The sequence below is a fragment of the Plecotus auritus genome (genome assembly GCF_963455305.1).
Source record: "Plecotus auritus genome assembly, chromosome: 3".
NCBI classification, from domain to species: Eukaryota; Metazoa; Chordata; class Mammalia; order Chiroptera; family Vespertilionidae; genus Plecotus; species Plecotus auritus.
In genome coordinates, this window is record NC_137772.1 from 41,056,614 (window position 1) to 41,083,430 (window position 26,817).

Here is a 26,817-nt window from a genome sequence, read left to right on the forward strand (position 1 = left end):
CACGGACCTCTCCATAGGGCCCCTTAAGTGTCTTCATGACACGGCACTTGGCTTCTACCAGAGTGGTGAGAGAGAGAGCAGGGTAAAACCCACAATGTCTTTTATTACAAACGATCATTTCCATTTCCTATTGCTTACACATACCAGCTGTATTCATCATGGTGGGGACTCACAAGAATGTGACAACAAAAGACTCACAAAAGTGTGAACACCTGGGGGACTTCTGCAAGACTAGCTCCCACAATGAACATCTTTAATGGCTGCATGAATCTTATAATAGAGATCTCTATTAACTGTATTAACTGTTTATGTAAGGTTAGATATTATTTCCAATATTTCACTTTTATAGACAACTCTATCAAGCGCTCTTGTATATAAAAATGCCATGAGTTCTTCAGATTATTTTATTTGGATATGGTCTCAGAATTGGGATCATTGAGTTATAAAAAACTTTTACTTAATTTCCATTTTAAGTTGGCTTCTTAAGCAAATGAATATTTATATTGCTTATTTCCTTCAATGTATTTGGAATAAATTCCTTAAAATACCTATGCAGTGATTCACAACACATGTTTATTTTCATTTAATGCATTCTATATGGTGTATATTTTAGGGAGATATTTTATATCATATATAAATAATATTTTGATACTTACAGCATGTGGGTTTTTTCATTGTTATTTAACCATTTTATAGATCCTCCTGAGTTTGTTTGTTGCTGTTATTTTGGACAACTTAGAACTTGATGAAGATCTAAAGAAGCTTAAACAAGTAAGTAATATATGGGGGATTCTTAAAACATGTGCTTACAGGTAATATTAAAGCAGTTCAAACTTCAAAGTAACAATATAGATTTTTAATAAATTACAGCAGTCTAAGTTGGCAAAATAGTTTTTTGCTTAATTTTTATTATCAGCAAAGAAAATTTTATATTGCTCTATAATTATCTTAGGGACATTTTTACATTATTATTATGAGTAAGGGTAAGATTGATATAGTGTAGTAAATTGGACTTGGAGACTATTCTCCTTCTGCCATTAAATGAAGGTTGTCTGAAAATGAAATGCTTCAGAGCCAAGTTGCCTTTTTGCATAATTATATGTGGTACTCTTGATCATCATAAAAATATTAAGCATCAATTTACCTTACCTATAGATACTAAAAGAGAATTTAGTCTGGGTACCCATGGTGATTATAAGAAATGGAATGAGTAAATGATCAACTGTGCCCAGTTAAGTATGAAAACAGATTGGATGTTATGGCAATGAAAATTGTATCCAAAAAAATGAAAATGTATGAAGGTTATGTTACTGATGGCAGAAAGATTATAGGTATGACCAATCCTTCTCATAGTTTCTGTTACATGGAGGATACTTTGCTTGAATATCTGGCTCTATGAAAGACCCTTTCAGGAGAGTGGGTGGGGGAAAAGGACACTGGAACAGATAATCTTGCATTATCCTCCCCAACACTGCAAGAATAATTGGGATGCTTCCAAAGAGTACCAAATCTCTAAAACAAATCCTATCTAGATCAAGGAGGCCCTTCACCTTCAGCATTATCAAATTGCATCTGAGTGTCTATTTTTTAACAAAGCAGAGACATAATTTATTTAAATTATGTTGTTGTCATTTTCATATCTGAAAGTTACTTTAGGCATTTCATCTTACCACTCTTGTTTACATCTTCAAAGCCTGTGTTTTAACTAAGGGTTGTCAATAAAGAAAAAAAATGGATGTAAAGATGCCCATTTAAATAAACTACATGGCGCTTTGCTTTAAGTATGTATCATTTGTTTTATCAAAGTATCACTGATACCTAGTAAGTTTTATTTAATCACTCACTAGGTATTAATGATGCTTTGTTTTTCTGGAAATTCTATACTTCAAAGTTGATTATCCAATTGTGCTGGTGTATAACTTGGAGTATATTCTTTAAGTATTTAGAAATATTTGAGCATTGGAAATCCAAATCATAAATAAAATACCAAAATCCAATTATATTAGTACTTTTCACACTGTTTTTAGCCATAATTGGATTGAAATTACATTTCTATTAAATGCATCTATTAATTTTATACTTGATACTCATTAAATTGCTGTGGACCAAATATTGTTGTAATAAACTAAAATGTTCTTGGTTCGCTTTCTTCTATTTTTGTATAAGATTACTTTGTGTTTTCACTAGTTTTTTTTTTAATATATATTTTTATTGATTTCAGAGAGGAAGGGAGAGGGAGCGAGAGATAGAAACATCAATGAGAGTGAATCATTGATCAGCTGCCTCCTGCACGCCCCCTACTGGGGACCAACCCCACAACCCAGGCATGAGCTCTTGACAGGAATGGAACCTAGGATCCTTCAGTCCGCAGGCTCATGCTCTATCCACTGAACCAAACTAACTAGGGCTGTTTTCACTAGTTTTTAACTATTATGTCATTTTTTATATCCTTGGTTTTCCTTATTTCTTTTATCTTGGTCTTTGAGGTAAGGCTCATTTACATAATTTCAAGAATACATTCACACATACCCATCCACATGCATCCTTTTATGCTCATAATGATGTGAATACCTGAAACTTTAGACTGCCTTTTATGGCTTCATTTAGATCTCCAATAAAAATGTTACCTGAATTATTTGTTTAGTTTTTCATGTGCAGGACATCCCTTAAGGATTTAAATGTATATACTCTATTTTTACTATTCCCAGATAGAGAATAGGAAGTGGGAAATGTGGAAAAAAGCACTTGATTTTCTTAATGTTTGAAATTCCAGAAAGCACTATATAGTATTTCAAAGCCTCTCTGTTCAGTTCTAACTTTTATTTCATCTTTTATTTTTTCCACCAACTAGTCTACAGGTTTGTATAATTTGTTAAGAGCTCAGTGCTAATAAGCACCAGAGTTAGGATTTGAGCCCAGGCAATTTGGATTAAAACCCCAGGCTCTTAGCTTCCACACTATATTGAGTTGAGCTAAAGCTGTGAGATGTCAAACAGGAGTCATGCCTTAGGTTAAGGCTCACTCACAGAACTTTTAATTACCTGTTTATAAATAACTAGAGGCCCGGTGCATGAAATTCATGCACGAGAAGTGGGGGGTCCCTCAGCCCAGCCTGCACCCTCTCCAATCTGGGACCCCTCAAGGGATGTCCAACTGCCTACCAGGATCAGGCCTAAATGGGCAGTCAGACATCCCTCTCACAATCCAGGACTGCTGGCTCCCAACTGCTCACCTGCCTACCTTCCTGATTGTCCCTAACCGCTTCTCCCTGCCAGCCTGATCATCCCCTAACCACTCCTCTGCCAGCCTGATTGATGTCTAACTGCTCCCTGCCAGCCCGAATTGCCTTAACTGCCCTCCCCTGCCGGCCTGGTCATGCCTAACTGCCCTCCCCTGCTGGCCTGGTCACCCTCAACTGTCCTCCCCTGCAGGCCTGATCCCCCCAACTGCCCTCCCGTGCCAACCCAGTCACCCCTAACTGCCCTTCCATGCCAGCCTCATCGCCCCTTACTGCTTTCCCCTGCTGGTCTGGTCCCCCCACAACTGCCCTCCCCTGCAGGCCTGGTCCCCCCCAACTGCCATCCCCTGCAGGCCTGGGTCCCCCTGCAACTTCCCTTCCCTGCAGGCCCGGTCGCCCCCAACTTCCCTCCTCTGCGGGCTTGATCACCCCCAACTGCCCTCCCTTGCAGGCCTGGTCCCTCCCAACTGCCTTCCCCTGTTGGCCTGATTGCCCACAACTGCCCTCCCTTGCAGGCCTGGTCCCTCCCAACTGCCCTCCCCTGCTGGCCATCTTGTGGCAGCCATCTTGTGTCCACATGGGGGCAGCCATCTTTGACCACATGGGGGCAGCCATCTTTGACCACATGGGGCAGCCATCTTGTGTGTTGGAGTGATGGTCAATTTGCATATTACTCTTTTATTAGATAGAATAGAGGCCTGGTGCACAGTTGGGGGCCAGCTGGTTTGTCCTGAAGGGTGTCCCGGATCAGGGTGGGGGTTCTCCTGGAGTGTGGGGCAGCCTGAGCAAAAGGCCTGTGGTGGTTTGCAGGCTTGCCATGCCCCCTGGCAACCCAAGTGGAGGTCCTGGTATCTGGGATTTATTTATCTTCTATAATTGAAACTTTGTAGCCTTGAGCGAAGGCCAAGGCAGGCCAGGGCTGCAGAAGCTTGGCTTCCTCCATCGCTGGGGGCAACTCAAGCCTCCTGCTCTCTCCAGCTCCGTGGCTGCTGCCATTTTTGTTGGTATTTATTTATCTTCTATAAATGAAACTTTGTAGCCTTGAGTGGAGGCCTGGCCGGCCAGGGTGTGTGGAAAGCTTGGCTTCCTCCATTGCCAGGGAAACCCAAGCCTCCTGCTCACTCCGTGGCCGCAGCCATCTTGGTTGGGTTAATTTGCATACTCGCTCCTGATTGGCTGGTGGGCGTAGCTTGTGGGTATAGCAGAGTGATGGTTAATTTGCATATTACTCTTTTATTAGATAGGATTATATTTTAGATGACAGAGATGTCATATTATTTATGAAATAACTATTGATGTAAGAGTCAGTTTTCTGAGGAATGAAGATGAATTAAGTAACCCAATCATTAAAACTATCCAAAATAGTTCTGTGTTTCTCCTTGAAAAGGAGATGGTCTAATCAGAGCCACTGGAGTTCGGACAGTTGCAGACTATAAGAGCTAAAATGCTTACCATTCACTCCACATAATAACAGATGCTGCCCAAGGCAGCTCTTCTCTCAGTGACCTTCTGGAGAAAGGATCCTCCCTAGACACAGACATCAAATGCCTGCCGCATATTAACATGTCAGCCAGGCCTCTAGAGACTTTTAATCTATTTTATTATGATTGCTTATTAAAAACAATTGTGTTAAATTATAAATCTTGGTTCTTAGACATTTTTCAAGAGTAATAGAAGCAAGTACCTCTAAAATGGAGAAGTGAAATACGAGATATTAAACAGAGCTATTAGAAAGAAAAAACAAGTTCTCACATTTGGGGGAAGGAAATATGTCCCAAACATGGACAAAATGGGAGATCATGGTAGAAAGCTAAATGGTACAGTAACGGAATTATAATGGAAGAGAAGAAATAAGTGAAGAAGTAATCTAGGAAAACATTTAAGATATGAAATGAAGGGAAAGAGCACGGATTATGACTAACTGTAACGTGGTGATAAACTGGGAGGACTGTGACCAAATCCAGAGTCAGGAAAGTGATAAAGTCAGGTGGCCAAGTGTCAAAAGACACCAAACCTTTCAGGAAGAAGTTCCCCAAGGGAAAGTATGGTCTACTGATCAGTTGTTGGTGGACTTGTTGAATAGTATTCTCTTTAAGTAGAAACATGGTGCTATATATTTGTTTCCCATTCTTTTCTGATGTCACCTCCTTACCCTTTAAGACAGTGGTTTCCAACCAAGGACTGCTGATCTCTAGGGCTTTTCAAGAGAAACTATAGAGCCAGCAGTCCTTTTTACCACTACAGGAAGCCAAAAGGGAATTGTGTGTTTACCCAACATAAGACCAGATGTGCTAACTAAAATGCCAACTTTAATACCTGTAGTTGGATACCGGCAAATTCTATGTGACAGCTCAGCTTCCCTAACACTGAAACTCTGATGTCTCTTCATCTGTGCCTTCCTTTCAGGAAAAAGAGGCAACATTGAGTTACATATTACTTAATAAAGGCATTTTTATAGAGGGAAAAAATTTAAGATGGAATTCAGGGGAAAATAAAAGAGCTACTTGGGGATGAATTTTGAATGGTTCTGACATAGTACCTATTTCCAAAATCCCCCTCTCCAAGATATCACCAGAATTGTGCCTTAATGGTCACTGCTACAGCTTTTCCTTTGTAACTCTTCAAAATAAATAATGTAAATAATATCTATGTAAAATTTGTCTATTGATTTCCCTGTGTGTTGAATATAAGATGCAATCTATTCCTAGTAGCAATATACAACAGCAGCAATCAGTTCATAGTGGCCATAATTTACATGATCTCATAGCTAATTAAATAGAGACCATGCTTCTGTTTTCAGCATCCCCAAAATCCATTCTGGACCTGGATATAATAGATAGATAGATAGATAGATAGATAGATAGATAGATAGATAGATAGATAGATGATAAACAGATAATGGTTTCCTATATAAGATCAGAACATTGACTAAAAACAGGATTGTTAGTGAATGTATAATTGGCTGTCAAGAAGCCAAATCAGTTTGTATGGAGGCTAAAAAAAAAAAACCTCTTGATCTAATACTATACTCTGAACAATAGGAGGAGATAATGATACTGATGTTCAGTGATGTTGGAATAACACTGGGGAATGTAGGTAGAGTTTTGCAGACGTTGAAAATGAAGAGAATTCTTGCAGCTTTAATTATTCTTGTAAATCCAGTGCAAGGCAGATATAAAGGGTTTTCTTTTAAGCAGTATAAAATTCACTGCACTATAAGGGGGAGGAACCCATAGAAAAGCCTCAGGGAAAGAATGATTGAAAAGGGAACTATAGATAGTCTGTTTAGATTAAATTCAAAGCTCTGAAATTAAACTGTCTCCCCAACTCAATAGCATCTCATTTGAATCCTGATTTAAATTTGATGATGTTTAGCCTTTGATGATGTCCACTGCATATTGGTGGGGTGGGAGGACAGATAAAGAAGCTTCTTTCACTTATTGAAAACTAGAGGCCCAGTGCACGAAATTTGTGCACTGGAGGGGGCTGTCCCTCAGCCCAGCCTGCACCCTCTCCAATCTGGGACCCCTGTGGGATCGGGCCTAAACTGGCAGTCGGACATCCCTCTCACAATCCGGGACTGCTGGCTCCTAACCACTTGCCTGCCTGCCTGCCTGATTGCCCCCTAACTGCTCCCCTGCTGGCCTGATTGATGCCTAACTGCTCCCCTGCTGGCCCAATCACCTCCAACTGCCCTTTCCTGCTGGCCTGTTTGCCCCCAACTGCCCTCCCCTGCAGGCCTGGTCACCCCCAACTGCTGGCCATCTTGTGGCCACCATCTTGTGATGGCCATCTTTGTGGCAGCCATCTTGTGATGATGTGGGGCAGCCATTATGTGATGATGTGGGGTGGCCATCTTGTGGTGGCCATTTGTGATGACGTGGGGGTGACCATCTTGTGACGATGTAGGGCGGCCATCTTGTGATGATGTGAGGGCACGAGGGCACCTAAGCTTTTATTAGTATAGATTTTAAAATAAAATTTTATATTTCTTTTAAAAATATGAGCTCCAGATTAATGTTTCTCTCTAGCCTTACCTGGGAGCTTACATTTTCATCTCTGTCTTATCTCCTATATTTAATTCATTCCAGATTTAGGGCAATGTCAAGGAGACAGGGTGTTGCCAGAGTATACCACTCAGCTAAGCACTGGTTTCTATCACCTGATCTGAGTGGAGCTGTCATTATTTTCAGTACTTTGTCTATTTCTCATTAGTGAACTCAAAGTAATGTAACATAAGATAGAGTGATGTAACTGCTACAATAATAAATATTACCGATTGAAAACTACCGCATGCAATGTACTTCATATTAAATTGTTGAATTTAATTCTGAATATTAAAGACACAGAAACTAACATTTAGGGAAGTAAACTCCTTGCCCAAATTCACATTATCTGTGAATGCCTAAGTTGGGATAACATGGGCCATCAAACTCTAAACCAGTGTCCTCACTGAAAGATGCCACACTACCTGATCGGTTCATTCATTCATTATGAAAGGCATGTCTAGAAAATAGAGTGCATGAGATACTTACATTTGTGAATCAACATACCCCCTCTCTGTGGGTGTATATACTGGAGATCAAATTCTGATCAGAATATAGCTTAGTGAGCCAGGAACTAGTGTGGAGTGTGGGGCGGGGAAAGGGGGGAGGGTTGAATGATTCAAATATGTAATGGCATGAGGCTGAGATTGTCTGAAGTATGCCTTTCATAGTTGGCATATTACTCCCCATTCTGTAATCTTCAGGTCAGTATAATGTGCATCATATATTGTGTTAGGGGCAAGGGACATTGTTCCTGCCTTAAAACAGCTTGGGAGCTGGTGGGAGAAAGTGACAAGTAAACAGATACTACAAGAGGCTTGAGTAGCACATAGGAGACATATCTAGCATAGACTTTGAAATCAGAGATGTTTTTTCACAAGTATGGTATAGACTTAAATCTGAAGGTTGAATAATGCCTATCCAGGTGAAAGGGGTTGGAAGAAGATGGCATGAGGAAGGGTACTTAAGATGAAAGGAACAACAAGCTTTTTCTTTAGACAAGAAATAGCACAGTAACTTTTTTAGAGGCCACTAAAATTTCACTGTGGGTCAAGTATAGAACAAAGGAGAAAATGATGAGCTGGAAAAATAAGCTTGGACAAGCAGATGAAATTAGTGTGAGCAGCATTAAGCATTTTAGATATTATGCTGAGGGTATTTAAGCCAAAGAGTGACATAATCTCCCCTAAATTCTAGCTTCAGTGTGTAAAATGGACTGAAGGACACTTAGGCTGAAGATAGGAGGACCAGTTTCTGAGGAAGACAGTGATTATAGCCTCAATGAGTCGGGGAGGGGGTTGGGGGTTGATGGAGGGATGAGGACACATATGTAATACCTTAATCAATAAAGAAATTTTTAAAAAAAAGGATATAGAGATGGGAGAACACAAAGGAGTGATTTAATAGAGAGGAGGGAAAACAGAGGATAAGATTTGGTGACTAATTAGATGTAAGAGATGAGAAAAGGCAAGAGACAAGGATGTTACCCGGGTTTCCAGATTTCCCAAGATGTTCCATGACAGAGAATACAAAAGATGAAAGTAGTATGGGTTTTATTCATTTGTTTTCTTTTAGGTGATGGGGGTTGGTCATATTTTCCATGAGATAGATGCCTAGGAGCTATCTAAGAGATGATGTCTATAGGTAGATGTAAGGATTAAAGGGGAGGTGAATTATCTGGGCTGAAATAGATATTGAAGAGGAGCAAAAATCACCATACAGATGATAATTTAAAACCCTTAGAAATCACAAGTTTACCAAAGGAAGAATAGTTCTCTGAATCATAGGAGCCGATGAGAAAGAGCCTGAAATGGGAATGAGAAGTCGCAGCCCAAGAGTTAGGAGGAAAGTCTAGAATGTGTTTGTCATCAAATCCAAAAGATTCAAGTGTTTCGAGAAGGAGGTTGTGGTCAACATGTGCAAAGACTTTACAGAGGTCAAAACCATCACCACAGAAAAAATTTTATTTATAATAATGTCACAAAGAATAAAATATTTAGGAATAAACTTAACCAAGGAGGTGAAAGACTTCTACACTGAAAACTGTAAAACATTGATGAAAGACATCATAGGCTACATAAATAAATGAAAAGACATCCTGTGAATTAGAATACTTAATATTGTGGATTAGAATACTTAATATTGTTAAAATGTCCATACTTTTCAAAGTAGTCGACAGATTCAGTGCAATCTCCATCAAAATTTCAATGTATTTTCTGCAGTCATAGAAAAAATGTTCCAAAATTCATAGGGACCCCAAATAGCCAAAACAATCCTAAAGAAAACAAACCAAGTTGGAGGCCTCATACTTCTTGATTTCAAAACATATTACAAAGCTACAACAATTAAAATTACATGGTACTGAAATACAGACATATAAATCAACCGAAGAGCAAGAGTCCAGAAATAAACCCTGGCATATATGGTCAGTCTTTGACAAAAGGTGTCAAAACTACCTAAAAGACAAGTGACTGTCTCTTTACCAAATGATATAGAGAAAACTAGAAGTCCACATACAAAAGAAAGAATTTGGACCCTTACCTTACACCATATGCAAAAATGAACTCAAGATGGATTAAAGACCTTAATGTAAGATCTAAACTATAAGAATCCTTGAAGAAAACACTATGGAAAGCTTCATAACATTGGAATTGGCATTGGTTTCTTGGATCTAACACCAAAAACACAGGCAACAATGCCCTAGCTGGTTTGGCTTAGTGGATAGAGCCTCAGCCTGTGGACTGAAGGGTCTCGGGTTTGATTCCAGTCAAGGGCACGTACCTTGGTTGCAAGGTCCTCCCCAGCTCAGGCCTGGTCGGGGCTCATCCAGGAGGCAACCAAACGATGTGTTTCTCTCACGTTGATATTTCTTGCTGTCCTTCCCTCTTTCCTCCACTCTCTCTAAAAATCAATGGAAAAATATCCTGTATATGTTAAGGAGTTCATATCCAGAATATAAAAAGAATTCCTACAACTCAAGAACAAAAACAAATAACCCAACTTAAAAGATGGTAAAGGACTTGAATACACATTTCTCCAAAGACTTATGAGTGGCCAACAAGCATATGAAAAGATGCTCAACATCACTAATTGTTAGAGAAATATAAATAAAAACCACAATGGTATACCACTTCATATGCATTGGGATAACCACTATCTGAAAAGAAAGGAAGAAAGAAAGAAGAAAGAAAGAAAGAAAGAAAGAAAGAAAGAAAGAAAGAAAGAAAGAAAGAAAGAAAGAAAGAAGAAAGAAGAAAGAAAGAAAGAAAGAAAGAAAGAAAGAAAGAAAGAAAGAAAGAAAAGAAAGAAAGGGAAAGGAAAGGAAAGGAAAGGAAAGGAAAGGAAAGGAAAGGAAAGGAAAGGAAAGGAAAGGAAAGGAAAGGAAAGGAAAGGAAAGGAAAGGAAAGGAAAGGAAAGGAAAGGAAAAGAAAGGAAAGAAGGAAGGAAGGAAGGAAGGAAGGAAGGAAGGAAGGAAGGAAGGAAGGAGAAAAGAGAAGAGAAGAGAAGAGAAGAGAAGAGAAAAGAAAAGAAAAGAAAAGAAAAGAAAAGAAAAGAAAAGAAAAGAAAAGAAAGGAAAGGAAAGAAGTTGGAGAAAATGTAGACAAATTGAATTGGAACACTGGTGCATTGTTGGTGGGAATGTAAAATGATGCATGAACCGCGTCCAGCATGGCGAGTGGTGAACTGAGGAGGGGTGGTGAAGGATTAAAGAAAACAGGCAAGAGAATACAGTTGGGGCCAGGTGGGACACTATTCTCAGATGGAGAGACAGTGCCACAGCCTGTCTCAGGGACTTTGTGTAGAAAATGAGGAATGAGCAATTGCTGAGAAAGTGAAGATGAATTGCCAACCCTTTGCTCTCAGATTCATTCTCTTAGGTTTTTAGAAAGACTGCCTAGTTACTGAGTCTTAATTTTTTCTAGGCATGTTAGCACCATTTACTACAGTGCTACCCTACCTTTTTCCCATTGTGATATGTATAGAGAATGATTTTTATACAACATACTGGGGTCAACAATTGGGAATCTACAGTTATAGACATTAGGTTTCTAGTATTCCTGCCACTCCAGGAAACAGCTGCCCAGCAGCTGGAGAACCAATATTATGAAGAAGCTACAGATCCTTGTGATGGAGAGTCTGGAAACCACCTCTTACTCAAAGCCTTTGGTGTGACCCAAATCCACTTGAAGCCCTTCTCTCAATATTTTGCTCATGCAATGACCCTTTTGTTGTCAATTTATATATTATTACCTGTACTTTTCATAATTTAAGTCTCAAAAGATCATTTTATATAGCATTTGACCTGCAGTTTCTGAAAATGCTTCATTACTAGACTTTGGTAAATAATAAGTTCTTAGGTTATCTTAACTCATAAGCAAGCTGTAAGATCGGTTTAAAGAGATGACTTGGCTAAAACTGATAACTGTTCAGAGTAAGAATCAAGGCAGTAGGTGCCAAAAGAGGCTCAGAATTTGTGGATATCATTTATCATCAGAAGGCAACAGAGATCTGGAAGTCAATGCAAAAAAGAGAAACAACCAACTGGAATTTTGGACCTAAACAGGTAGAAGTCTGGGATCCAGGAAGTTAAATTAAAGCAGAAGAGGTACCTATTAGAATCTATGTCTTCCTATTATGGATTAAATCATGTTCCTCAAAATACAGAAGTTGGCAGAAGTAGGTTTACAGTTGTGAGTACATGAAACAGAGTTTATTCCTGTATTATTTATTTATTTATTTATTTATTTATTTATTTATTTGCCTTATTGTTATTATTTCATATCCTTACTTATGACTTATCTTTTAGGAAATGATGGCTGGTAATTTAACCTACTTTTGCCTATCCCTGTTATTTATCCAGTGCCTATATATATGGAAGCCCTATCTCCCAGTACCTGTGAATGTGACCTTATTTAGAAATAGGGTATTTGTCGATGAAATTGAGTTAAGATGAGGTCATTAGGTGAACCCTAATTTAATATGGCTGGTGTCCTTATATTAAAAGGAGAAGAGACACAGATAGACACCCAGGAAGAACACCCAGTGATGACAGAGACTGGAGTGAGGGGTCTACAAACAAAGGAACACCAAGGATTGCCAACCTTCACCAGGAGCTGGGAGGGAATCCTCAAATAGACCCCTCCTCAGAACATCCAGAACAAACCAAGCCCACAGAAACCTTATATTTGGACTTCTAGCCTCCAGAAGTTGTTTTAATCCATCCAACTTTTGGTACTTTGTTACCCCAGCCCTCGGGAACTAAAACACCTCCAGAGCTCTGTTCTCCAGCCTCAAGAGGAAATGATTTCTTCCTGACACTGGGAAGTGATGTACCTGAGAAGACAGCAAGTAGGGATGATGGGTGCACTCTCAGAATGCCAGACTAGCTTTCACCCACCAAGAACAGCTTGGAGTCCTTTTCTTTTGCCTCTAATCAAACAAGTCTAATAAAAGTAAATTTATAGATTTGAGACTTCCTTGGAAGAAGGATTTATCTAAGCCTTTCCTAAATTTCCTGTGTGACTGACCCAAACCAAATCACTTTTAGAGGATTTTCCAGAACCTTGTTCTTTGCCTCATCCACTGGCACTCAGGATATTTTATAAGTTAGCTTAAGTCTCTCTTGCCATTGAACAAACATAAAATGACTTGCCTAGGACTGTTTGTTTACACTGGTGAGTTGTCAGTTGTGTCATTCTATAATTGTGCTAATTTATCATTACTTTTATTACAGTTTGTCACAGCATACTGTAAGATAATTCCTCAAGTTAAAAAAAAAAAAAATGCCCAAACCTAGGCAAGGAACATCTCAGCTCTGTCTAAACTCAGAATGCCTGGCCCTCAGTTGTGGGGACTCTATTTCATTTTGCTTCCTTTCATCAAAAGAAGAGAAATTTTAAAAACTTAGAGTGCTTTTTGTTCTTCTGATCCTGTCACGGGCCATGGGAAAGTGCATTGTTAAGATCCTAAGAAAAAGGCATGAAAATTGGTTTTCAGTTTTATGCAGCTTCTCACAGTTGTTGAATTGCAAAAAGACTGTTAGCTGTGTTAAGACTTGTTATAAGAAGTTGGGGAGGGGAGTTTACCCTGTGTGCACCTAAACAGGAAACATGAATGCACTGGAGATGTTGTCCTTGCCTTGACTGATTTCTTGTGGTCTCAGGTTTCACACAGAACTTTGAAGGGATGTTAGTTTTCTAAGGTTGCTATAACAGAAATATAAAATCTGGGAGGCTTAAAACAATAGAAATGCATTGTCTCACAGTTCCATATACTTTTCCATTCTTCCCAAAGCCTTTTTTATTATCCATCTGCTTGTTCATTCATTTTTCAAATCTTTGAGTTCCTACCATGTGCAAGACACTGGCCAGACACTGAGGAGACAAGACTAGACAATTAAGTTTTCTACCCTCATGACATTTATGATCTAATGGAGGAGCTAGACAAAAATCAAATAATCAAATCAAGTAATAAATATTTCCAAATTGAATTTCTTTTTTAGAAAAGAACACAATTTGAGAAGCTAGTAAAAGACCTTGACCCAAATGGGGGTCAGGGAGGTGAGGAAGGGAAAGGAAACACGTGAGCTAAGTTATGAAGAATGAGCTGCAGTGAACTTCATGGAGATGTTGGGAGATGCGGGGAGGTAGAGCATTCCAGAGAGAAGGAAAAGCATTCGGCACAAACAGAATTCAGAAAGCTCAGGGTAAAGTGGTGTAAAGTGATCCTAGAAAAGTAAGCAGGTGTGGACCCTGAAGCTGCTTGAAAAACATGTTAGGAGCTTTTTTATAAACCTTTAACCTAAGAGTAATAGGAAGCCACTGAAGGCTTTCAAGATGGGAGACAGTGGTGAATTAAAGAGCTATTTGGGAAGTAAAATCAACAGGGACTTGGTGACCATTTGGATTTAAGAACATAGGGATATAGTCTCAAGGATGACTCTTGGTTTCAGGTTTGTCTCCTTGAATGGATAATGATGATATTCACTGAACCAGGAAACATCAGCATAGACTGTATTTGAGGGATACCATTATCAACTCAGTCTTGGGCATATTGGGTTTGTAATGAGTTTGAGATTCTGATCACAGATGCTTAATATTTGGTTGCATGTATTGGTCTAGAGTTTAAAGATTAGGGCTGGCTGGCTAGAGATTAATTATTATTACTCAATGTAATTCTTAGTTATTTATCCAGTGCCTATTATGTGCCAGTTGATCTTTCCTTGTATTCTAGACCTGTGGGGTAAGTCAGTGAAAAACCAGACAAGTCCCTGTCCTCTTTCATCCTAGTGAAGTTCTCTGTATTTTCTTAATAGTGAAAGTTGTAAATCTGGATGAGATTGCATAGGATGGGAAGAAAAGAGATATTGGCGCAGTGAGGAAAAACAACCTTTAATAACTGCTGGTGCTTTGCTCTTAGAGTAACACAAATAATGTCTTTGTTTTTCTTTATGTAAATTTTGACTTTTGATTCTGTTACAAATAATCAACACTTTCTCAGTCTCAAGTTCTATCTCCTAATAAGTAAAGATCTTCTAGTCCATATCACTCCTTTTAGGCCAGAATTCCATATTTCACTGCCCCACAATGCTAGTCAGCCCTATAGAGAGCCACCAGCTTTGAACAGGTCTAGATCCAGGCCAAACTACAAAGAGAGGCACCCTGAAATTTTCTAAGACAATCCCTTCTTCTAACTCTTAACCCTGGCCTCCACTAGAAGGACAAAAAGGAGATACATGACCATGGCATAATTTTATACAAGAAAAATAAAGTAAATTAAGCCTGTTAAAAAAAGGAGATATAGAGCAAAGAAAGAATAGACCATGTTCCCTCCCCAGGTCTTGGCCAGATTTTACACTTTGTAGCTCAGTTGGGTGGGTTTTCGGAGGAGGTTTAAACCAGATATGAGACTGGATTGCACTCGACTGATTTTAATAATTAAAGGTGGTCAGAAAGCTATGGAATTTATCTAACAACAGTGACCAGTCTATTTTTCTTTATTCATAGTTATGTTTTCCTATTCTTGAGGGTCAGTGATTTCATTATTGGTCTTTCCTTGTACTCTACTCCCTGCACTTACTCAGTAGTAGGTTCAGTGGAAAATAGGACTTGTTTGGCATTATTATACGTAACCATGTATATGTATATGACTATTGAATATTTTTACTCTGATATTAACAAAAGAATGACAGGTTACTTCTAAGAAACAAGAAATGTATATGCATGTTAGCCCTATTTCCATAGTGTTTTGCATAAAATATGTTGATTGATATGAATTTTCATAGTGCATCTAATAAGTTCTTTTTATCAAAGTATGCAAAATTGAACAACTCTACAATCTACCATAAGCATACTCAGGAATGGTACTTGGAAAATGTATTATCGCTGCCTGAAAAGGAATTACTTCAGGGGGCAGAGCACAGCTGTCCTTTTAAGTTCAAGACCCTAATGTAGAAGCTCCAGTACAAAATGTCTTTCATGCCTCTAATTTAAAGTGCCATATTTATTTTATGGTAAATAACATCAATGATACTTAGTTATCTGTATACTAAGGTGGAACAAAAAAGGAATTTACTGTGATAATGAGAGCCCTATTTCACACTATCAGAGAAAGTAGTTATAAATAAGCAAAGGGGAGATGCTGCAATAAACCTTGTGGTGCTGGATTGAAATAGGAGTATCAGTATGAACTCAATTTGTTTTTTATTTTAAGATAGATACATAGATATGTAGGTAGATGCATAAATATGTAAATAGTACATGAATACAGTTGTATATAGATATACAGATTCATGATAAATATATATTCATATTCACATATGTAGATAGATACATGGATGAATATGGTTCTATGGTTACAAGATACATACAGACATAGATAGGTACTAATTATAGGTATGTGTGTCTATATGAGTTTCTATACATACATATACTTCCTAGCTGTTTCCTTTGAGAGAGACTAAAGGCAGTAACATATCAATAACAATAAGCAAACACAGTGCCCAAGATTTTTAGTTTTTACATACCATTTCCCAAAGAAACAAATCAACTCTTTGGAGAAATGGCTAATTTTAGAGCTGAGTCAGGGAAGACTCGAGATGAGACGTACGTGTTTTGTGCAGCCAGAAAATAAGGAAGAGATTTAAAATAAAAGGAGGATAAGGGTATATCAGAAAGATAAGTATCACATGATCTCACTCATTTGTGGAATATAATGAACAACATAAACTGATGAACAAAAACAGTTCCAGAGACAGAGAAACATTGATCAGACCATCAAACCTCAGAGAGAAGGTAGGGGAGGGTGGGGGTAAGGGGGAGAGATCAACCAAAGGACTTGTATGCATGCATATGGGCCTAATCAATGGATACAGACAACAGGGGGGTGAGGGCATGAGTGGGGGGGTTGGGGGGGTAAAGGGGGAAGAAGGACACATATGTAACACCTTAATCAATAAAGAAATTTAAAAAAAAGTGTAGAGGACTCAATTGAAAGAGCTCCCAATGGCCAAGGTATAAAATAAAAAACAGTAGTATTGGATTATAACCCAAAGAATAAGATAAATAGCCAAAAAACACACATATGTATACATAAGTGATTAAATAAAAAATGTCAGAGAAGGCAGAACTCTTTCTCACAGGATAATTTCAAATCATAAATGTAAAGTGATAAAAATAATAGAATTACAAATAAGGGAAATAGAAAATCATCATTAGAACCGTTGAAAGCATATGCCATGGAGCAAGATCTCAAATGCTCCAGAGAATAACAGTTTTGCAGCTTCTTTTATGTATTTGAAATTAAGCAGGAGATGTAAGGAGGATTGGAGGAAACAAGGGGATTGGATTACAGGATAGTTAACAAGATTATGTGCTCTGTTGAGGATAAATACTAGCCTCCTCTTCCAGGGGTATTAAATCTGGTATTTCAAATGTGTCTTATCCTAGATGCACAAGAACAATGGATGGGGCTGGCTTAAAACCTTTTACTAAAGAAGTTGTAGGCCTGGGGCCTGACTACTCACCATGACTTGCTCAGTTAGGAATTTGTCATCAGATCACCTTGTGAGGTTACTTTGCATATAACCCCTTTTTTCATCCACAGGACAATGCAGTTACAATTAGTAAAGGCAAGTTTTATTGATGAACACTAAAATTAGTATGTGAAACTTTAAGGGTAAATTGGGTACTTAGATGGCCTGAAAGTTTCTCCCCCAAAATCATTTTTTTTAAATTATTGTGATGGTTTTATCACGTGTCTACAAATTCTTTGATACTCCTTCCTTCTAGGAGATAAAACTTAATTCTTCGCTCCTTGAGTGTTGGCCAGAGTTACTGACTGCCTTCTAACTTATAGAGTAAGGAAAGGGAAACATTGTAACTTTATAGTGAAGAAAACTAGCAGACACACTTACACAAGTCATTATGGTTAACATTACCAATATCAAGGCATATTGATGTCATGTACCCCCTGGTATGATAAGATGAACATATCACCTTTATTCAAAAAACTGTAACCTCAGTTTGATCATGAGAAAACATCAGACAGCCCTTAACTGAGAGGTACTCTACAACTGAACTCTTTAAAACTGTCAAGCTCAATTTAAAACAAGGGAAGTTTGAGAAACTATCACAGCTAAGAGGAGCCTAAGAAGACATAACAATGAAATATAATGTGGTATCTTGGATGGGATTCTGAAATAGAAAAAAGATAACCTGGAAATTTCAAATAACTTCTGCACTTCAGTTAAAAGCATTGACCAAGGTTAATTTCCTAGTTTTATAAATGTTCTATGGTTATGTAAGATGCTAACATAGGAAAAAACTGGGTCAAGGGTATTTTGGAACTCTGAATTATCTTTGCAACTCTTAGTAAGTTTCAAGTTATTTCAAAATAAAGCTTTTTTAATGAGATAAGAATTTTCTGTGATGGTGAACTCTAGTAACACAGCATATAAAAACATACATTGGCTGTTGTGTTGCCTTGTTCCGAGGTGCACACATCTGTGAAGCTTTATATTGTGAATATGTGGTATGGAATTTATAGTTAATTATGCTTTTTTTGATCTTGAAAAATTGGAACATATATGTCATCAGGAGCCAAATCAAAAGCTTCTTCTGATTTTGTTTCTAACAGAAAAATGTGCTGTGACCTGTCATTTCTCCTCTTCGTCTTTATTAGTAATATAAATCATCTGAAATTGAAGGGATTTGTTGTGTTGGTTAATATGGCTGATTCAACATTGTAAAGAATTTAGAAAAGAATAATAGGCTGATGAGAAATGTGACAAAGGGGCCACTTCGACCTGTTTATGGGATGCCATTGATGTTGCCTTTTTGTTCTTCATCTCATCACTGTTGTGTTATCATTGTCTAACATGTGTAAATGCACAGTGTAAGGCCATGGGGCTTCAAAGAGTTCTGCCCTTAGTTAAAAAGTTGCCGTCTTACCAGGGGAAAGATAAAGAGGTATAGAGGGAGACATGGCTAACTCAGGTGAGACTCAAGTTGGCAAGATGTGTCTAAAAAATGATGAATAATATTTTGTTAGCAAAGTGGGAGAAAATGTCCTATGTAAAAGAAATAGCAGCTGCAACACGGCAGAAGTAAAAGTCCATCTATTGCTTGAAAATGTTTTGATGAGGCGGTTTACAATGGTGTTTAGAGACTCAAGCTATGGAGTCAGGAAGACTGTGGTCAAATCTCAGTGCTACCACTTCTAGCTGCAGGGCCTTAGGCAGCTGACATGATCTCCTTGGACCTCAGTTTCCTCATCTTTAACATGCTAGAATATAGAGCTAATTATGGTACCTACATCAGGGGCTATTTTGAGGATTAAATAATATTAGCAATGGAAAGTGTTCATCATAGTATGTAGCACACTTGTTTACTACTTCAGCTACCTGTTGTTTTTATTCTGAGCAATCTTCCTAGAGGAGATGATTTTTGAAGAATGTGTAAGAGTTAATCAAGGGTAGAAGGAAAGTGTATTGCAGGCAGAGAAGTGGCATATCCAAAGGCACACACATGTGAAATAAGACTGTGTTGTAAGGATGTACAAACCAGTATTGTTAGAGTCTAAAGGGCAAGGCGCTAGAGGCTACTGTATGCTATGCTAAAAAGATTTGCATTTTCTATACACAATTGACTATCCTTGAATTACTGTGAGGATTGGGAACAGGGTGATATTTCTTTTAATGGTGTTCTGAAAAGATGAATTTAAGGAAACACGATTACAATGAAAATCCAGTTAGGAGGGTTTAAGGAATGGCAGTGAGATAAAATCCGGGATGATGAAATGACCATTAGATCAGCAACATGGGAAATGTTGGGGGCTGGTAAGGACAGGGAGAGAACTGAGACCAGAGAGGGTGGAGGGTGAGTGGGACGTTAGTGTAGATAAATAGCTTTGATGGTGAGCATAGGCAACTCTTTCAAGAAGAAAGTTTGAAAAGAGAAGGATAAAAAAGGACACATGATAAGGAGAAATGTTTGCTTCTCCTATTTTCATTTTCATTTTTTAAACCAAGAGACTTGAGAAAATCAGTCAACACAGTGAAGAGGAAGAATGGGAAAGGATGAGGTGGTCCCAGACTAGCGGAAGGAGAGGGGCCAACAGCACAAACAGGGTGGGGCAAAGGTAGGTTTCCAGTTGTGAGTAGGCAAAACAGTTTATTCTTGTATTATATTTATTTATTATTGTATTACTAAAGGCCTGGTGCACAGATTTGTGCACCGGTGGGGTCCCTCGGCCTGGCCTGCAGGGATCAGGCCAAAACTGGCTCTCTGACATCCCCCGATGGGTACCGGATTGTGAGAGGGTGGTTCTTGGGTGACGCACCCCAGAATTGGGCTCCCTCCTCTCTGGTTCCAGGTGTGTCACTTGAGAACCACAGCTGCTAAGTCACTACAGCTCAGCAGCTCCTATGTTGAGCATCTGCCCCCTGGTGGTCAGTGCATGTTATAGCTACTGGTCGGCTGGTCATGTAGGCTTTTATCTATAACTAGAGGCCCGATGCCAAAGATTCGTGCAAGAATGGGCCTTTCTTCCCCTGGATGCTGGCACCGCCTTTGCTCCAGCCGGAGCCACCTTTTTGCTCCGGCCAGGAGCCACCTTTCTGCCTTCCCACACTGCCCAGAGGCCCGGAGTGGCTGGGGCGGTGCGGAACACCCCTGGCTGCTTGGTGCCTGCGTATGCAAATTAACCTGCCATTTTTGTTGGGTTAATTTGCATACTCACTCCTGATTGGCTGGTGGGCATCATGAAGGTACAGTCAATTTGCATCTTACTCTTTTATTAGTGTAGATAATAAAAGGGTAATATGCTAATTAGACCGGTCGTCATTCTGGATGTTCTTCCTGATAAAGCTGGGGCCGGGGGAAGCCAGCCCGGGCCCCAGGTGCCAGAGGGACGCTGGTGCTGGCAGTTGGGGGAAGGAAGGCCTACTCTTGCACAAATTTTCATGCATCAGGCCTCTAGTATATATAGACTTTCCATACTAACAACTGGAAACCTACTTTTACTCCACCTTGTATGTGCTTTCCTCTTCATTTATCTCCACTTACTAAGATGAGATCATGTTCACATAGAACTACCAGTTACTGCGGCATAGTGATAGCTTCAGTTTGTTTTCTTTTCTAATATGTTTTTATTTATTTTTTTTTAGAAAGGGAGGAAGGGAGTGGGATAGAGAGATAGAACCATCAATGAGAGAGAAACATCTGAAGGTCGAGTCTGCAACCTGGGTATTTGCCCCTGATCAGGAATAGAACTGGTGACCTCTTGGTTCAGAGGTCAACACTCAACCACTGAGCCACACTGGCAGAGCAGCTTTGGTTTTTATAGCACATTTCCCTTGAGTAATTCAAATTATAGGCAATATGCTATGTCACTTATATATCTGGCATTTATATAAAAGAATGAGAATTCTCATTTTTCATTTGAGAACATTGAAATCCAGAGTGGCTGAGAGATTATAAAACTGAACAAAAATTTAAATGCACATATTCTTACTTTTTTACTGTTTTTACTTAGAGGGTATAATCTCTTATGTTTTCTAAATCAAAAAGAGAGGACAGTTATATGAGAACACTATATATATTCTGAATTCCCTTTGGTATGGGCTTTATTCCTATTACTTACTAAATATTCATCTCATAACAGGAACCAAGCCTCTAGTTTACATGAAACTCTAATTTCATCTGAAGTGAAGCAAAAATATGCATTTTTTATCATAATGAACATGTTTCTATGACTCAGTTAATTCCCTAATGGGAACGATTGTGTTTTAGTTGAATAACACAAGAAAGATATAATATAACATAGAGGTTTTTGGACCTAGAAGAAAAGAAGACAAAAAAACATACAAAACAAAACTGTTCATTACTACTGTCTCTAAGAAATCATTAACTTCATTAATGGTATTTTAAGGGACAATAATATAAGGAAAACTTATCCCTTTGATATAATTTGGCACTTTAGTTTTCCTCTCTTACTAACTTGTTAGCATTTTCTGCTAGCCTAGCCTTGTTGCAAATATTATTTATATTGCTGCACAAGGTACCCTTCTGCATGACATTTAAAGCCTGTAAAGACCTTAAGTTTTAACAAGATCTTATGAGACCATGAAAGTGAACATTCTGTGTGCTTCTTAGGGATGTCCAAAGATGGTATAAATGCAACAGCCCATAAGTGCTCTGCTGGCCTCCCAAACTAGGAAGCACAGAGCCACCACTCAATTCCCCAGTGTACGAGCTCCTCCAAGAACATCCCTCCTCTCCCCGTTTCCTTCATGGGTATGCTGTAAAGATGAATGAGCAACAGCTCTTGAATCTGTTGAGAGATGTAGAAAAGGAAACACCACATGCCATTAATCAGTTATGAAATTACTTGGAACATTTTGGGGTGTCAGCTGTCACATAAAAATATAGCTTTTATGATCCATATGTAAACCAAGAAATGAGCCCTCCAATTTACATTCATAAAACCCCAATTTGACCTTGGAAGTACTGTATTTATTAAAAATTTTTGTAGAAGGGGAAAAATATCAAGGACTTAAGCACTTTTGAAAGGAAACATTTTTAAAGGGTAGAGTATTGCTGTCTTGCAAGCAATCATGTGGCCAAACAGACCTTTGCCCGGGATAAAAATGAAAAGGTCTTCCCTCCAAGAAATTCTTTATGGAATTCAACAGGTTAGGGGGAGATATAGTTTATATTTATATATCAATGTTTTATAGTAACACAGGGATATTAATAAAAACCAACATGTTCGATCATTCCTCCAGATAGCCCATCTGTTTTAACCCAGAAGCCCTGCCATTTGGGTTGTAAAATCACAGAGGCAAAATAGCAAGAGAAACTTTCTTGAAAAACTGTAGTTCATGCTTTAGGAAGAAACTCAATTCTGAATCACAGTGTCATGTGTAGCTAAAAAAAAAAAAAAAAAAAAAAAAGCCATCGTGCAAAGAAACAAAGAGAATTCTGCTTTAATCTACCCAGGTAACAAAGAGGATCTCCTTTCTCCAGATCAAAAATAATGTGATTGTTTTCATATACCGAACAGTCAACAAATACTCTTCAGTTACATTCACCCACAGACCTCTGCACATTTTCCAAACTAGCATGGACTAGAATCTAAAATGAGGACTCTTTCCCAAGTCCGAATGCTTTTTAAATTGTTTTTCTTTTCGAAAAACCACACCACAAATTACAAAAATGCATATTTAGTGTCATCCTTCCATTCAGTTATTTGTTGCAGCATTCGGAAAGAAACTGAAATGAAATACTGTTTGAATATTTTAACAGAAGAAAACACAGGCTGAAATGTGGAAGATTTAAGCGATGAGGCAGAACAGGGTATGTGTCATGCAGAGCAATTACACCCAACTCTCTGGAGAAGCACAAGTAAAGCAAAAGGCTTTCAGCCGCCCAATGGGTAATGATATCTCAGCAAGACAGGTGCTGAGCCAGAGAATAGCACTGAGCTTAGATGATTTATATTTTTTAAAGCTCAAGGTTTGAATTTTTTTCTTTTATTCCCATTTCTTTTTTGAAAATGTGTGTTTTTTTTGCCCTGTGAGTCTGGTACAAAGCTATCATCTGATCTGTGGCAGCCAGACTTCATGTCCAGTGGAAGCCATTTCAAACTCCTTCCTTTGTACTGTTCTTTGCATTAGTTTTTTCAGGGTATAGAATAAAATCTTGGGATTCTCTGCATTATGTTCCTTCCATTCAAGAATCATGAGCTTTGAAATAATTTTTACAGGAACAATTGCAATTAGAATTGCTATATGATAGGTCTGCTTTTGTGGTATAGTATAAAGATCTTAAATTATTATCCAGTTCTTATAGTCCATATTATTCACTCCTTGCCATCAAAGCAAATTTGATCTTGGAAAATCTCTGCTTATAAGCAAGAAGGGGAAAGCATTTGGATAAAAAGTAGAATACCATTTTATCACATATTAAGGAAACTTTATAGTGGCTTCAAAATACCGTAAAATATTATTCTTTATCCTGTTTGCCTCAACCTCCTCACACTTTCCACCACCTACCCCCCCCCCCCACACACACACATCTTGCTCTTTTCTCTTTTTATATCTTAACTAGAGGCCCGGTGCATGAAATTCATGCACTGGGTGTATGTGGGGGGTGGGGGGTCCCTCACTCAGCCTGGCCTGCGCCCTCTCGCAGTCCGGGACTCCTTGGGGGATGACTTCCTGCCAGCTTAGGCCCAATGCCCCAAGGCACTCAGATATCCCTCTTGCAGTCCAGGGCTCTCACAGTCCAAGACCCCTGGCTCCTTACCGCCTGCCTGCCATGGAGGCGGGAGAGGCTCCCGCCACTGCCACTGCGCTCACCAGCCATGAGTCCAGCTTCTGGCTGAGCAGGAGGGCGGGGATGTGCTGCTCAGCCAGAAGCTGGCTTGCTGCTCCTTAGCATTGGCCCTGCCCCTCCCCCGCCCACTGGGGAGGGGCCGTGGGAGGTTGAGGCATCATGGTCATGCCCCATCCCACCTCTGTGGAGGCACCAGGACCACACCACCCCCTCTCCCGCCCCCTCTGCAGAAGGAGGGGCACTGGGACCACCATGGCTGGCCTGGCGGCGCAGGCTTGCTGGCCCCACCCCCACCCACTGGTCATTCAGGAAGGTAATTCTTGCCTCGGCCCTCACAGTCCCAGCATCAACTGGAAGGTCATCTGGAAGGACATTTGGCTGTCCGGTCTAATTAGCATGTTAGCTCTTTATTATATAGAATTATAATCATGGAATGGGTAAGGAGAAATGGACAAGGTTATGGTGATTAATAGCGGTGAAGTAAGGATTAAATGATTTTGCTCTACTGCATTATCTGCCCTTTTAAAAAAAAAGTTTTTTACTGTACTATAATAAACACACAGAAAGAGACATTTTGCTTAATTTTTACAAACTAAACACACACAGCACACAGATTAAAAAAAAAAAGAGAGAGAGAGTGAAGCCCTGTTAGGAGCCTCTTCTCCATACACCCTTTCAGTTATTACGCTTCACCCCCATCTCTAGGTAACCGCTCTCCTGATGCTAAGCAGCATAGCTATCGCTAAGCAGCATAGGTATCGTTGCCTGTTTTTTAACTATGGAAATGGAATCATTCAGTACGTACTCCTTTGTTTTGTCTGGTTGCTCTCACTTAACATTATGTTGTGAAATTCACAACTGATATTCAAAGGTTTGAATTTTTTTTCTTTTATTCCTATTTCTTTTTTGAAAATGTGTGACTTAGTAAAGAGGTCTGGTGTAGCTACCATTTGAGTAGCCACTCACCTTTCTCTGTTTTAACTGGCCCTCCTGCACATCTATGGAACAGCAATGCCTCATACTCAGGAAGAGAATTTTAGTATCCTGAAGAACCTTCTGAGTCATCAAAAACAGCTTCTCATTTGTTCTTTGTTCTTTTGCCATGCAATGCTCAAACTCATGCTGAATTCTAATTTATTTATTCACAAATAGTCTTGTGTTTTTACTCTCTAGAAGGTGCTATAAAGTAAATTTAAAAAAGTGAAATCTGGCCCCTAAGAAAGGAGTTTGCAAGTTTTGGGGAATATAAGTAATACAAATTAGAATAGGTTTTATTTTAAAAAACATATAGGTTATACTGGTAACCTAGATATGTTAAACATTATATTCTGGGATATTAGGTTAATATAAAATGTTATGTCTAAATTTATTCTAAGTTCATCAATGGCAAACAGAAGTTCAGGTTAAATGCCATAGAGTCAAATTTTATTCTCTTCTGTGAATCCAGAGACACCTGTACTCCACACAAACACATTTATTTAATCGGTAAATAGATATTTTCTGCTTATCTCTCCATCCTTCAGGGTATATTTAAAATCCTTTCTTTTCTCAGTTATCTGCTAGAGAGTTTAGTTCTGCCACCTGATCAGTATAATTATTTATTCAACAAATATTTGTTTAGCTTACTTTGTGTCAAATATAGTAGCAGGCCCTGGATATGAAATTATGAAAAGCCCCCACCCTATCCTTGCCCTCCTAGCATTTAGAGTTTCAGGAAAGAGATACAGTGTTCAAGTGGTCCCATACTATAATTTCAAATAATGCTCTATGTAGTGAATTTAATAGTGTCCCACCAAAATTCATGTCCTCCCAGACCTCAGAAGGGGACCTTATTTGGAAATCAGATTTTTGCTAATGTAATCAGCTAAACTCACACTGGTTTAGGGTGGGCCCTGATTCAGTGATTGGTGTTTTGGTAAGAGAAAAGAGAACGATTCAGATAGAAAGACAGAAACAGAGGGGCAAGAAGGCATTTTGAGGACAAAGGCATATATTGGAGGGATGCAACCACAAGGCAAGAAACACCAAGGACATGAGAAGCTTGGAAAAATCAAGGAAGGATTCTTCCCAAGAGCCTTCCAAGAGAGCATGGCCTTCTGGTACTTTGATTTAGGAACTCTAGCCTCCAGAACACAGAAAGAATACATTTCTGTTATTTTAAGATACCAATCTTGAGATAATTTGTTATAGCAGTCCTAGGGAGCTAATACAATATGTATTAGATTGAGCCATAAGAAATTGCCTATTTTTGAGTGCTTTGACCTACATAAACAACAATATAGTTCAACCCAGTATGCTATGAGGAAGACCTTGTTGGTCACAGAAAGCTTCTCTGAAGAAGTGGTAATGGAACTGAAATCAGAAGAACAAGTAGAAACAGTTGATGAAGAATAAAAAAGAAAGGGGAAGAGAAGAGCTCCCAACAGAGGGACCAGCATGTGCAAAGCCTCTGAGGCAGAGGGATCGAGAGAATGGACACGCATAGAGGGTTTTAGAAAAGAACCTCATGTTTTTGTTTGGATGATATGTCCTGATTAATATACCATTTGCTCTTGTGTCCTTTGAACATTTAATTCTCATATGTGCATATCAGTGGTGGTACCTATAGATCCCCAATGTTGACTAACAGGTGTAGCCATTCTGCTGCCCAAGAAGTCTCTGAAAGTAGAAGTAGCATCTTCATTTTTTTTTTCTT

General features: G+C 38.9%; 1 protein-coding gene across 4 annotated transcripts in view; it reads left to right on the top strand.

The window, feature by feature from the left end:
• NALCN (sodium leak channel, non-selective) overlaps positions 1–26,817 on the top strand; it is a 314,423-nt gene that overhangs the window by 194,372 nt on the left and 93,234 nt on the right. For 3 of the 4 annotated variants that reach the window (XM_080660974.1, XM_080660971.1, XM_080660973.1), the window contains exon 15: positions 697–771. The exons of the other annotated variant lie outside the window; for it this stretch is intronic. In XM_080660974.1, the coding sequence (XP_080517100.1) occupies positions 697–771 (75 nt within the window). The remainder of the gene's footprint in view (positions 1–696; positions 772–26,817) is intronic. 4 annotated transcript variants of the gene reach the window in all.